The sequence below is a fragment of the Anolis carolinensis genome, chromosome 5 (genome assembly GCF_035594765.1).
Source record: "Anolis carolinensis isolate JA03-04 chromosome 5, rAnoCar3.1.pri, whole genome shotgun sequence".
Lineage (NCBI taxonomy): Eukaryota > Metazoa > Chordata > Lepidosauria > Squamata > Dactyloidae > Anolis > Anolis carolinensis.
In genome coordinates, this window is record NC_085845.1 from 15,771,149 (window position 1) to 15,785,792 (window position 14,644).

General features: G+C 40.4%; 1 protein-coding gene across 4 annotated transcripts in view; it reads right to left on the reverse strand.

Moving 5' to 3' along the window:
- Positions 1-3,488: 3,488 nt before the first annotated feature.
- tmem150c (transmembrane protein 150C) overlaps positions 3,489-14,644 on the reverse strand; it is a 39,308-nt gene continuing 28,152 nt past the window's right edge. For all 4 annotated transcript variants that reach the window (XM_062981551.1, XM_008110997.3, XM_008110998.3 and 1 more), the window contains 3 exons: positions 12,177-12,304; positions 7,838-8,015; positions 3,489-6,818 (listed from right to left, as the gene is read on the reverse strand). In XM_062981551.1, coding sequence (XP_062837621.1) covers positions 6,610-6,818; positions 7,838-8,015; positions 12,177-12,304 — 515 coding nt within the window. In that variant the 3' untranslated portion in view covers positions 3,489-6,609. The remainder of the gene's footprint in view (positions 6,819-7,837; positions 8,016-12,176; positions 12,305-14,644) is intronic.

Genomic DNA, 14,644 nt, shown 5'->3' on the forward strand with positions numbered 1-14,644 from the left:
GTCCCAGTTCTTTGAAAGGGCTACCCTGCTCCATCAAGCATATTAAGGCCTGACTCCTAGTGATTAGTTCCAAGTAGCATTGAATCAATTGCTGAATGGTAAGTCAACATGCAAGTATTTGATTCATTGAGTCTAGTATAGTCAGGACTAAGGTAGAATTTAGCCGTGGCTATTCTGCTCTTCACAAGAGAAAGTAATGAGAGAGTGGGCAGTATGAATATAATCACAGACCAAAAGTGAGGCTTTTTCAAGATTAAAGATGGTCTGGAATCATTCAACCTTTGCATTGCAGAAAATGGTTCTTGTAGCCTGTGTGCCCATCTGGGGCCTGGCCTTTCCACTTGAGTTACTATGAAAATGCAGTCTTTCTCCTGCAGCTCTTAAGATAGTGTTCTGTGGATTGTGTTTGTGCTGTCAGTGGAATTACCAGATAGATAACAGTTATGATCAAAGTTTGGTATAGTTTTGGACTACAACAGGCAGAAAACCCCAATCAGCTGTGGGAGTTCTAATCCAAAAAAACCATAGCTTTTACAAGGTCTGTGACAGGCACAAAAGGGGCACCTTTACTATTTCAGGACTGTTGAAAAGTCCTGCAATGACAGTTCCTTACTCCGTCCCATCATTTCTTCTCTCCCAACCTACTTGGAAAGTTGCACATTTCTGCAATACTGCTCTCCTCTTGTCTTCATTTATTCAGTGGTGATAAGCAATCATACAGGATGGGGATAGTGCTACAACCTCAGAGACGTTATTTGTATGCAAGCAACATTTTTTGAAACTGAGGATTGGTTTGGAATTAGGTTTGGAGAGAAGTCCCCAGTGTGCTCTCTCAAGTGAAATTTCAGTCAAGGAAGTTATGGCTCTGAATTTGCATGACCTCAGTAGTTGACGACTGGGTTACATGGAGGCATGTAATTCATATTTGTGTTTAATCTTTTGTGTCTTCAGGCCATATGGCGATCCCAAAGCAAATGCATCACAGGGTTTTCTTGGCGGATAAGAGGTTTGTCATTGCTTTTCTCTGAGGCTGAGATAGTGTAACTTGCCCTAGGTTACCAGTGGATTTCTATGGAAAAGGGTAACCTACCTAGTCCTACAGAGTCCTAATCCAACACTCCAAACGCTTACATCCTACTGGCTCTTACCTCATTCTGAGTCATAGGGTCACCTCAAGTTTAAGTTGACCAAAAAGCAAGTAACATCAACCTGCCTGCTTTTCATGAGAAATTACTTCATTTTTTTAGAACTGAAGTACATTAATACTTGGAGGAAGAATGGGTGTATTAGATACTCATTTGTTTTGTACTTCACAACATTCATCTCAAAATAAGTTTATATCAGGATGCACTCTTTTTTCCCTTTGGCAAAATAAGACTACTGGAAAGAAGTCATTTTGACATAGCCTTATCCATTCGTACTCATGTGACATTATTTATATGTAGACTTAAGTGAATCTGATTCCCTACCAGAATATTTTTGATTTAAATGCTTTACTTAAATATTTAGGGGTGGGGGGGAGACATTTAGCAACAGCAAAAACTGGGACTAGGGAGAGTGTCTGTCACTGGCTATTTAGCTCTGTTTGTGATTGCATCACTCAGTCATGAAATCACTACTAAGTAGGTCAGTGAACCCTAAGAGCATTTCTGCCACTGGAGGTCAATAACTGCATTGGCTTTTCAACCTTCAATGGAACAACTGCTGCTTAAATGGCAGAGACCAAGATAGGTTGCATATCTGCACCTAGTTCTTCACATTCTTGCAAGGATTCTGTATCCCTAACTCGCACAAACCCTTCCAGACAAGCCCTATATCCCAGGATCTGATTCCAGGTTTTCTGTTTATCTCTGATTATCTGGCAGTACAGATTTATATAAACCAGTTTAAAGCAGAAAACCTGGGATCAGATCCTGGGATATAGGGGCTGTCTGGAAGGGCCCTAGGCCTATTGTGTTGTATAGGCTTTTTCCCTGTAATAACTTTTTATGTGGTGGGAGGGGGGATGGTTTTTGAGTCTACAGCCATGGAGTTGAACTATGGAAATAGTTTTTCTTTGCCATCAGGTTGTTTTTCCCTCTCCTTGGAAGGAAAGATTGCAACTATAAACATCTAAACAGTGTGGTGAAGGTTCTCTGATTGAAAACCATGGTCCAGAGCTCGCATGGCACTGGAGGACTATGGTGTGGTGCATTTTGCCTTCACACCTCACATGTCCAGAGACTGAGTCTCCCCCATATAAATCCAATTAGCGACAATTCACCACAGTGCTCTGTTTTTACATTTGCTGGCTGGCATGTCACTTCCTTGGTCACTCCACATTTTTCAAATGAGGATGGCGGAAGTCTGTGGAAAGAAATTAATTTTCTAGGACTTATGGGGAAAAAAGTTGCCTTGTACTAGGCTTTGCCAGTCCACTGGTCAAGATGGCCCTGGGTGAACTCACTCCATAACTTGCTTCCTCTCTCTGGGCCCCATTCACATAATAGATGAACCAAAGAGAGGGAGGGAGAAAAGGGGAGGAAATCGGATGATGCTATTCCTTAGTCTCTCCCTTGTTATCAGACAGAAAAACAGGCAGCAACAGCAAGCATTGGCAGTCATCACCATTACTTTGCACGACAATGTTCATCCCAGTTTCTGGCTCATCTCAGCATAGGCTATGACTATGCAGCTTGAATAGATTTAGTGGCATCATCTGTATTGTTTGGGCCAAAAATAGAGAAACAGAACAAGTAAGATCCTTTGTGAGCTATAAAACAAATAGGTCAAGAGAGAGTTCAGGAAAGCATAGTCTGTCACATTCATAAGACTTATCTCCAGAGGAGAAGACAATTGACCTGGGGAACATTTATCCAGCACCTGTTTTCTTCTGATGGTCTTTTGTTTGTCTCAACAACAAGCGTAATACCTTTGACGGAAGAAAGCAGTCTTTGGCCCTCCAGAAATTTAGAATTACAACCCCAACAATCCCTTGCCATTGTCTACAATGGGAGTGCTATGCCAAAACACCAGGAGGACCTAAAGATGCCCCATTCTTGACATGACAGTGGCTTATTGTCTCATGAAGAGCACCAAATGGCTGTGCCCAGTATTCCTATCCCACAGGAGACTTGGCACATGCCAAGCCCAAGCACCTTTGTAAAGACATGCTTATTTAAGCGAAGCTTTCAGCTCAGCTTTAGAAGAAGGATATGGGCAGAGAAATGTCAACGAATGAATTTGACGTGGAGATCTTGCTGGGATTTTTTTTGTTTTGCAGGCTAAAAATCCAAATAATCACTTGCATTTTTCTAAACAGATGATTGCTGCTGTTCCAGAGCTGTTTTCCTACGTCACCCATTGCAATCTCTCTCTCTCTCTCTCTCTCTCTCTCTCTCTCTCTCTCTCTCTCTCTCTCTCTCTCTCTCTCTCTCTCTCTCTCGCACGCATGCAAGCACGCATGCACGCTTACTCTATACATACAGGTATATCTGCAATAATATACATACTGTCCATAAACAAAATTTATTTAGTGGTCATGTTTCAGTGTACAGGTATTCATCATTGGTCAGCTGTGCCATAAGAAATACTTTTAGGAAATGCACAATATATCACCAAAAAGCTTGAAATTCAACTTGGGTTGCATATTAGGTTGCAAGGGGGAAATCTTTCACAAATGGTGATTTCTCCCTTTACAATAAAATTTCAAAATATAAAATGATACAACATAAACATATATTTTTAAAAAATTCACAGTGGACTATTTACAGTAAAAACACATTGGAACAAAAACCTATATGAGCTATGTGTGTCCTTGTGTGTCTAAAGTCAATACTTGCATTGCATGTTTCTTCTAGGCTCTCCTTGCCAAAGCTGAAAACAAAGTACATTTGGTTCGTGTTTTCCTATGTCTGCTTTCCTACTAACTCCAATACATATTTTTCTATCTACTGAGACATTGCATACTTTACAATCTGAAGTTATTTTTGTTTCACTTTTTCATTCAACATCAAATATTGCATGTTGAACAGCAGACTATGGCCCACAGCAAATACACTTTTTAGAGAAGTCTCCTATATCCAGTCGTTAAACATGGAGTCTGTGCTCATGAATCAAATGAGAAAAGAACAAAGCAGTGTTGACCTGGTTTACTTATTATAAATATGATTTTGTCCCCACTTTTTTGACTCATTGCTATTTTTGCTATTAATCCATTTTTTGCATGTTTTGGAAAGAAGACTAATATTTAAAGAGATAAACCATTTGCTTCTGACAGTGCAAAACCAATCATATCTGTGTATTATTCAGAAACGAGATATACAGGATGGTGTTGTGTATTTTTTAATTCTAAAGACCTGTTCCAACAACTGGGATTGGAAACCTGCCACTATTAGCATTGTCAGCTGTTTAACAAGCCTCTGGCTGTGCCTTTAGCAGCAAACTGAAATGTAGACACTGTAAAAGAGAAGTGTTCCAGGCGCTATTGGACTTCAACTTCCAGCATTTCTCACTATTGGCTGTGCTAGTTAGGGCTGCTGGGAGCTGAACATCTAACAACATCTGGATGACAGGACATTTCTTATTCCTGAATTAGATGTTCATAACTATCCCTGTGCTTTGAAAAGCTTCTGCTCCAGAATTTTGCACACCTGGCAAATGTTCAAGGCAAAAGGAGAAATCAGGCCAGGCTTACTTTATTGGTTTATGATTGACCAATAAACCCTGCCTGCAATTCTTGGCTGTTGTTCAACACCTGTGGCCAGCTAATGCCTGATTTTGGGCTAAATCCAATGTGACGTGAGTAGACCTGTTTGCCCAATGGGACTTTGCCTTCTCCTCTTCCTTCCTGCAGTCTCTGGGACCCCTTTCCGACTCCCAGTTTTTCCCTACAATGTCTCCTCCATTCTCCAGAGCACATTTATCTGCCTGAAGTGAGAAGGAGGGGGAATGTAATCGCTATATTGGCCATACTGCAGAGTTGTATTCAGCTATGTCATAATGGCATAGCTGAAAAGAACTCTGTAATATAGTCAGTACGGTGGCCGTACAACATAAGATTCTCATACCTTTACTGGATCTGTAGGTAAAGCATTTCAGGTCTACTGCCGAACCTGCAAGTTTTTCAGCGATCAAGTTTGGCCCATTGCTTCATACCACCAAAATGTCACCACTCTCAGGAGGGCACTAGTGGTAACCCTATCCCTGAGTTTAGGGAGAAGAGCTGGAGGGGCCATCTTCCTCTCATCCTGGTTCTTTAGTGGGCCAGGATGATTTAAAGGTTGCCAGCAGGGCTCCTGGCCTTTTAAAAGTTGCCTGACATTTTAAAGCAATGTTTCTCAAACTCTGCCTCTCCACATGTTTTGGACTTCAGCTCCCACAATTCCTAACAGCTGGTAAACTGGCTAGAATTTCTGGGAACTGAAGTCCACAACACCATGAGGAGCAGAGTTTGAGAAACACTGTTTTAAAGTAAGGAGGCAATGCAAAAGGGCAGAGCAAATTGTAACCTGGAAATCCCTTTATATGAAAAGCTTTGCTTAGTAGGCAGCCATAGTTTTTTCTCACTGGTACAAGAACTGGTTCTTTAGTTACCACCGGCACGCTCACCTCTTGTTAGTTCCAAAAGGCAAGGGAAGGGAGAGGGCAAAGGAATCAGGAAAATAGGCACCAAAGAGTGCAGCTTCCACACACACACACCCATCCACCCCATTTCAGTCATAGATTTCAAGGTAAAGGAGGACACTCCAGGTTGCATCCTAGCAAGTCTAGCCTGCAGAGATACACAGAGCCTGTGTGGCCAGATTCCTTGATGCACATTGGAAGCTAAGGCACCTGTCCTTTCTAGGGGTCTTTTGAGTTTCTAGTTCCAAATTTCCACTGTGGAGTGTGAGAAGCTGTTGTGCAGATCAGCCCATAGAAAAAGAGGTGCCAGTGCACTCTTGTAAAATTATTTACATGTTTACAAAGGAACTCACAAGACTCCTGCTACTTTACACTGAATTGGAATTGGACAGACATGGGGAATCTATGGCCCTTTAGATGTTGTTGAACTTTATTACTGACCATGATGACTAGGGCTGAGGGAGGTTGTAGAGTTTACAGTCTAACAACATCAAAGGGGCACATGTTCTTATCCCAGGACTATATTGTATAGGAGTCTGCAGATGTTACTGTCTACCTTTTTCTTGCAGTTAGATTGTGTATATTTATCCAATTCTTCTAGGCAGTGCTACACAGTCAGGACTAGGGAAATATCTAGTCCAATGTTATCACCTTGCATGCTGTATTGGAAAATGCATACTGAGAAAATGAGGACAAAGAGCCCTCTCTGGTATTGTCTAGTTCTGCCCATTGGAGAGCTGTTTGGCAACTCGCATGTGATCACATGTGTGAAAAATGAACCAGTACTGTACTTTCAAAGGTAAGAAATGGGACCTTGAGTTCAATCCAGAGCTTGGAAATGTCATTTTTGGGAGACCTCAAGTCCCAGAAGTGTCCAGCTGAGGCCATTAGTCATGCTGGCTGGGAATCTGCAGACTAGTCCAAAAAGTAACTTTTCCAAACTCTGGGTCAAGAATATAATTACAGGCCTTCCAGCATGCCATGACAAAAAAGGAACAGGCTGTGTTACACCTGATCTGTTTGGTACTCGGATGCTTCAGAGAGACTTTCAGAAAAGCTGAGGAAGTTTTCTTGGTATTCGGAACAGATGATCTCAAACCGGTAGTGCCTGAACTCCACAGCAAATGAGCCAAAGTAGCAGAGGAAACACATCACCATTCCCCACTGTATCTGTGCTGCATGCATGTGAAACTTCTGAGCCATCAAGATGAAATCTGAAGAAGGGTCAAGGAAAAGATTTGTGGAAGGTCCAAGAACATAAACAGAATAACGGAAGCAGTCATGGATGAAATATCATTCTACTCAGAGCTGTGCAAACTTAATATGGGGAGAGAATTACCCTTCCACATATGCAATCAAGTTTGTGCACCATGAAAAATGGATTTCTGTGAATTATTTAACCTTTTGTTTTATGTCATTTATTTTTTGTAAAGGTTTTTTTTTTTGCTTGTTTTGGCAGGTGGGGTCACCCTATCTTAGAGCATGACTTTTGCAGAGCCTCTTAAGATCTAAATTATATGTCCAAATGGCAAACCAGACCTGACTTTTGGCATATAATTTTAAGCAAAGAACATGGAAGGGAGGAATGGATCCTTTCATGTGCCTTACTGAAATGCCTGGATCTATACAGCTGTTTCTTGCTTTCCCCATCCCTCGCTCATGTACTCACTTTGAGATTCAAAATAGGTATATCCCTTTGTTGGTGAAACTTATTAATTATCCCAACAAACTTATCCAGCAGTAGTTCACTGAACATTTCCATGCTTGTGTAAGAACATCTCAAATGACGCTTTTTACCAGACTAAACTTGCTCCTGCAATTTTATGAGAACCTCACCTCTCTTTGGGTACATATCTTTTGAAAAGAGCATTAGCTGGAAGAAAGTTATATTGCATCTGGCAATTTTCCAATGTTATGTAAGCAAAATGAAGACGTAAGAGATACAGAAACACATTAGCTACATACGTGACGAGGAGGATGTTAACACCAGTTTAGTATGTAAATGATGCTAAATATTCATTGCAACTTTTGTTAAAAAGTTTCTTGCTCAGCACCAAAAGCAACATTATATGCATATGCTCCAGGTTTTTCAACTTATACCACAAGGACATATTGTGGTTTCATTCAAACAGTTGGTATTCTTGAAATACCAATATCATGTTGTAAATGGCTCCATTTTTGAAATCAGAAATCTGTATTTGTATGGAATACAATGTGCAGAATTAAAGGATACAAAGGACTACACAGAGGGTGATTGCTGCAGATAAGACAACCCGTGGGATCCCAGCTTTTCTCCCTTCGTTCTTCAAGTTTATTTTGAGTGTTAGTGCCGACTGAATCCAGCAGGCCAGGGTGCCGAATCCAAAGGTTAATGATGTCCCAACATTATGTATCTCTTCATCATTGGTAAGCTGAAACAGAAATCAGAATTGGTGGTTTTTCTTGATACGAATAATGAAAAAACTAACCACTTGCCTGAAACTTCTTGATTTTGATTTATATTGTTCTTTTTAGGATCTAAATTGATGTCTGGAAATGAAGTTGCTGACAGACTTTGTACATGGGGAAAAATCTGGAGGACTTTTGCATTCATCTTCTCAAAAATGGTTTCCTTACCTCAGAACTTGGAAATATAATTGGAAGGAGTTATAGTTCTCAAAATATCAGCACAACCACTAGCTGAAGGATTCTGGAAGTGAAAAGCCAAAAATATAACTTTTCCTCCTCTGCTCTCCCAAAAGGTCTATTACTTCCTTTTCTGAAATAGATTTAAAAAGACTGCTAAGGCACTTCTGCCCTCTTACAATCTCCTGCAGGGCAATGAACACTAATAATAGGATACAAGTCTGACAAATCTGATGAGCCTCCAGTTGCTCACTCTTACACTAATCCACCAAGAATAAATCTAGATAAAATTGATCTTCCTACCACATTCACTGGATTAAGGATTTATATACATGGAGAGCACTCAAAGTCCTGCATGTCCCAGCACAAATGCACTGCTTTTTTGTAAATGTCTATGTCCTGCTTCATAGTCTTATATTCCTTTTTATGGTGATATCATAATATAATATATCATAATATAATAATCATAATAATAATTTCAGCTGCCGAGAGCATCAAATCTCTGATGTTCAATAGTATCCAATAGTCTCCAATAGGAAATTGAAAGTTAGCTGGGAAGGCTAAGAGCTTGAATATAGTTTCCATCCTAAATATCTTGGTGTCATCTTAGATCGAATACTAACATTTAGGAAACACTGCATGAACACCAAACACAAAGTAGTTGCACACAATAAGATCCTGTGCAAACTTACTGGCAGTGCATGGGGTGCAGACCCAAAATTAATAAGAACATCAGCCCTGACCTTGTTTTACTCAACTGCTGAGTATGTCTGCCCTGTTTGGCACAAGACTGCCCATGCGAAGCAGATGAACATAATATTGAATGAAACATGCAGAATAATCACAGGATGTCTTAAACCTACACCTGATAATAAACTCTACAAGCTAGCTGGATTGCCTTTCCTGATGTGGATGGGAAGTTGCTGCTAACTGTGTGAGAAATAAGGTTGAACACTGTGAAAGCCATCCACTGCATGGCTATCAGCCTCCTCCCAGTAGACTCAAATCAAGGAAAAGCTTCATAAGAACCACCACTCCTCTTAACATTCCCCCAGCAACAGCAAGAGTATCCCTCCGGGCAGCTAAATCAGAAAATCCCAATTGGATGGCCCCCCAAGAGGGTTTGCCTCCAGGGACAAACCAAGAATGGGCAACTTGGAAGTCCCTGAACAAACACAGAAGTGGAGTGGGGAGATCAAAAGACAACCTTGCAAAATGGCACTACCTAAAATAATCCTCCACATTGTGTGACTGAGGAGCAGAACAGACAACTCTGCATCTGTATGCTTTTCCACAATGTCCTGCCTCATGTACAGAGAATTGTTTGAGGCTACAGACAATGCGGTCACTGTGGCCTGTTTTTGGTCACAAGATATTTAGCCGCTTGTGCTCCTTCTATTTTTATCCGTTTTATACTAATTTATGCAATGCTTTTGATATTAAATAAATAAATAAATAAACAGTATCTAGGCTGGGCTTTTATGGCACTAGGTTCATCACATTTTGGCCCATACATAAAGTGATGCCTTCTCAGTAGTTTCTTGCAGCAAATACAATTTTCATCTGCAGCACAATATTATAAAATCTGCTGGATTAACTCTCAACATACTTTAAAATGACTTCCAAATATCAGCAGTTGTTTGAAAGGTACAAAGCAAGCACTCACTGAGCAATGAACATTATATAAATCTGGTTGCCTAGAGCACAAGGTTAGCTTTAATGTTAGGCATAATGAAAGGCACCTCAGACCACATATTTTGTACATCATAAAAGAGCAGATTTTAAAAAGCTATTTAATTTTTCATTAATCCACTTTTACTGCTAAGGATGGGCAGAAGTGTTTGATGGATTTCCTGCCCCTGTGCCCAAATATGGCTAGGTTTGGATGCTAGGCTCCATTGTTCATTTTAGAGCAGCCATGCTGAAATAACCAATTTGCCCTCTTGTGGTCAGATGAAGAAAGGCAGGGAATAATTTTAAGTCAGTGGAAGAATGCATTCCGGGTTTCAGGTTAATTGTACATGTATTAGAATGATCACTGAAAGTTACACATAATGGACAAGATTGATGTAATAGCAGCCCAGAAACTAGATAAAGAGTAGGCCTTAGAATAGAATATGAAAGGAAGAGGGAATAGATGTTCAAGATTTATATGGACAGGTTCAGTATTTCTTATTCAGAATACGTGGGAACAGAAGTGTTTTGGATTTTGGAATACCTGTATTTTCATATATGTGAATAATGAAATTTCTTGGAGATGTGACCTAAGTCTAAACAGTAAATTCATTTGTGTTTCTATACATCTTATATATAGCCAGAAGGCAATTTTATACAATGTAAAAGTAATTTTGAATATGCAACAAAGTTTGTGTACATTGAACCATCACAAACCAAAGTTGTCACTTTCTCAGCCACCCATGTGGAGAATTTTGGGAGTATTTCAGGTTTTGGAATGACAGGTAAAAGGTACTCAACCTGTAATACTATCAAATTATAGAATTGCTGACTAATAGGAAGATAATGACTCCATTCAGACCTAATGACAAAGCCTGGATTGTTTGTTTATTGTTACAAGGGAGCATTATGAGACTCTTTTTCATGACAGAAACAAGTAGCAGCGAGTCTTGTGATCATTCCCTCCTCTTCCTTTGTGCCAAAGAAAGCATTTATAAGCTCAGATGAAAGCTGAGAGCATTGCCTTGCTTGTTTTATTCCCCACTGACTGCATGCATGCCTAAGGATGCGCGCGCGCGCACACACACACACACAAAACAGAGAGAGTAGGCATCTTGTGTCTTCTATATGTTGTTGGACTTCCAAATTCCAGAAGTCCTAGCCAGTATACTTAATGGTGAGTAATGTGGGGTACAATCCAAACCCAGAGGGTGGCATGATACCCATCCCAAACTTAAATCCTTAAATCTCCCCAAATTAGCAAAAATGGCAATTGCTCAAGAAGCAACTGCATTTTTGCTAATTCAGCTTTTGGGTTGGACATGGATTTCACAAATTCTCATGCTTTTGTTTGCACACCAATGAACATTTTGATTAGTAAACTATTTTTTTAAAAAGTAATTGATAGCCTCTTATTACAGTTCTTGACCAAAGAAGTATTCGGCACTCAAAAGGAGTAACTGCAACATATGGTTTCACCTCATTTCCATAATATATTGAACATTATCACAGGAAAGTGACTTTAACTTATTGATAAAGACAAACATTTATATATACCAGAAGAAATACTGGTGGGGCAAAACACATGCTTTTGCACACAGAACACCTCTGTCTCAATTGCTTGTATCTCTACTCAAAACAATCCATAGCAGATGATGGCAGAAGTTCCCTGGCTGAGCCCCTGAAGAGCAAATGCCACTGCAACATATTAGGCATGGGGAACAGCCTTCATATCAGACAGATTCAGGCAGCAATGGTTCCCCATGCAGCCTATACACCTCTTCAATAACCTCTGATTGATGATTGGAGACAAAAGGGTGTTTAAAGGTCATACAGCTGCTGTATTGGTCAGTTCTGCTTTTTGCAACTCAGAAAGCTGTTAAATAGAATTGAACAGTACTTTTCAGCCAAGAAGAAGACATACAGATCTGTGTTCTGCATGTCTAAGAGCTGCTGTATTTGGTTTTAATCTGAACGACACCATAGATACAAACAATACTGTGTGCACCTGGTGAGGGAAAATGTCCAAGTCGGTAACAATTAAATCTGGGTGTACTTGCTTTACTTTGGCTCTCTCATATGGCTTGAGCCCCACTCACTGCTGGGATTTTCCCTTTCTCAATACATGTCCCAATCAGAATTTAGCCCTTTACAGAAGAAAATATACGCATTCAGTGGTCAAATGCAAAACAAGACTATCTACATGTAGATCATAGGTGTTCTGTGCAAGACATCCTCATTAATTAGGAAAGGAGGGAGAAAGAACCAGATACCTGGAAATTGCCTAGTAAAGTCATTCCAAAGGAGGCCAAGCATAAAGCTACCAGGCCGCTCACATTGAGCCATGGGTTCAGGACTTTTGGCTTCAGCTGAATAAAACGGAGGACAGCCACAACAAGTGCTGAAAGAAGGAAAGAGAAGGTGACACATACATAACAATATAACAACAAATTGATATCTATGTTGAGGTGTAATGTCAGGTACTGCTGCCAGACAAGTATCAGCAGAATTTGAATAGCCCCAGAATTTCTACATGTGTTTATCTCTTTTCTCCTGGCTAGACCAGCTGAGACACTAGCTGTTTGGATAAACAGGGCCCCTTTATTCATAATGGGAATAGCATAGATGAGAATATGTGTCCATACGTCTTTCCTGTGGTAATGTAATGTGGCTTCTTTTTTATCCTAAGCCTAAGGCAACATCACCTGGAACATTTAAGATTGACAGCACTTCACTCTTGTCAAAACTCTTGATTATTTTTCTCAGCCTGCTACAGAAATAGTCCTGTGCTACTTCTTGTCTCAATGGAATGAGCATATTAAAAAAGCCATGTCTTAGACACTTTGAACCATTCCACAGAGAAGGGAATTTGAAAAGTCCACCCGAGCAACTTATGAAATTGGTTTATTTACAAAAGAAACCTTGGTCTCCTTGGTAATTGGTTACCCTACATTCAAAATACCATAGGCACACAGAAAAATTCACTCCACAAATAAGATTCAAACAAGGATGAGAGAAGCGATAAGACCATTATTCCATTGCCATTTGTCATAGCCTTGTCACAAGTACTCTAAATCATCCACACAGGGAAGGCAGAATATTTGCAGCATGAAGTCTTGGTCAACATCTTGTTGGTGAAATATGAATGTTTAACTGGAGCTTATACTTGCACAGATACTTTTTAGACTTCATGGCCGAAGGTATATAGTGCCTCCTGTTACAAGGATCCCACTCCAGTTAACAACAGCTAGGCTCAGTTTCATTTTGTCAAACAATGATTAACTGAAACAGAAAACCAGGCTAATTCTGGCTGTTCCTGGACATGGAAGGAGCATGAGCTACAATCATCAGCCTCTCAACTTCTGAGCACCATGGGAAGCAGCTGAGCAGAGGGAGGAATCTTCATTCCCTCTCCACACTGGTAGCAAGCATGGGGAGGGAATCATGTAAGGTCTTGGTCTTTTTGTGTATGTGAGGGCTCACTGTGGAATCCAGAAATTGATTATTTTGAGCTACTAAATTTGAAAGAATCTATGATTATAACCATGAGTTAACACATACAGAGCCCAAAAGCAGAGAATCTCTCTGAGCCTAAAGTCAAATTTAGGAGAAAAAATATGGGAGTCTACATTTCAGTGTGGGCAGAGCCAAAGGCAAATGGCTGAAAGTAACTGTCTGTCTGTCTGTCTGTCTGTCTATCTATCTATCTATCTATCTGACACGTTTTCACTTAAAGGTCCAAACAAAGGCTTAGAGATGCATTTCAACCTTTTAGGATATTGCTGGTGCGGAGGACATAAGTTGAGACACTCCTCAAGTATTGAGCCATGGAGAAAGAGATGTAGCCTTCTGTGGAAGCTGGACTGGACCGAGGTCCCAGTAAAGTCAAATTCCACTCTAGGGATTGATGTTCCACCTGCCTGGTGTACACCTTCTAGTTTTCTACAGGAATAATGACATGCTTATAGAAATCAATAGCAAGCTTTAATAATTGAAGTGACACCTTCATACCTAGCATATAAGCTTGTGTTTTTAGACTCCATCCATGACCTTCAATGCTAATCACACATAGATTTTCATGAGTGTGAAAGTAACAAACCCTTAGTAATGCTATCATCCAGTTCTCAGCAAAATCAGTGTCTCTCAATGTCTAGCCAATCTTCTGATTTCCAGTTAAGAAATACTGTGAATAGCCTCATAAGTAGAGCACAGTGGGCTCTACTTGACACAGAAATTAAAGAAAAAGCACTCCCTTGACATATACTGAAGACTCCAAGCTAGGATGGTAGCTGTCGGAGGCTCATCTTTATCATTCATAATGTCATTAAAACCAAGCTGGGTGTGCAACTGTTGCAAGGTTGCACAACGTTTTGGGATCAGAGCTGCATCTAGTATCAGCAAGAGGTTGTTCATGCACATGCACACAACATAAATTGGGGAGGGAAGCTTGAACCTCAGCCCTGGCAAGCATACATAAGATTATTGAATTGGAAATGCTGCTTCAGGTTCATTGATGGAAGAAGACCAAAGGTTCTGTTGTGACTGCGCCTTCGGGGATTATGGTTGATGGTGATGGAATTCGAAGAGGAAGAAAAAACCCTCGTGATGAGGGTTCACTGGAGGAGTTGCGCAGGAAGCGACTTAGAGAGCTATATGGGGGATCTTCTGAGGAAGATTCAGATGGGGAGATGGATGCTGAGGAACAGGTGGTGGCTGGGGAAGCGGGCACTGAATGGGCACA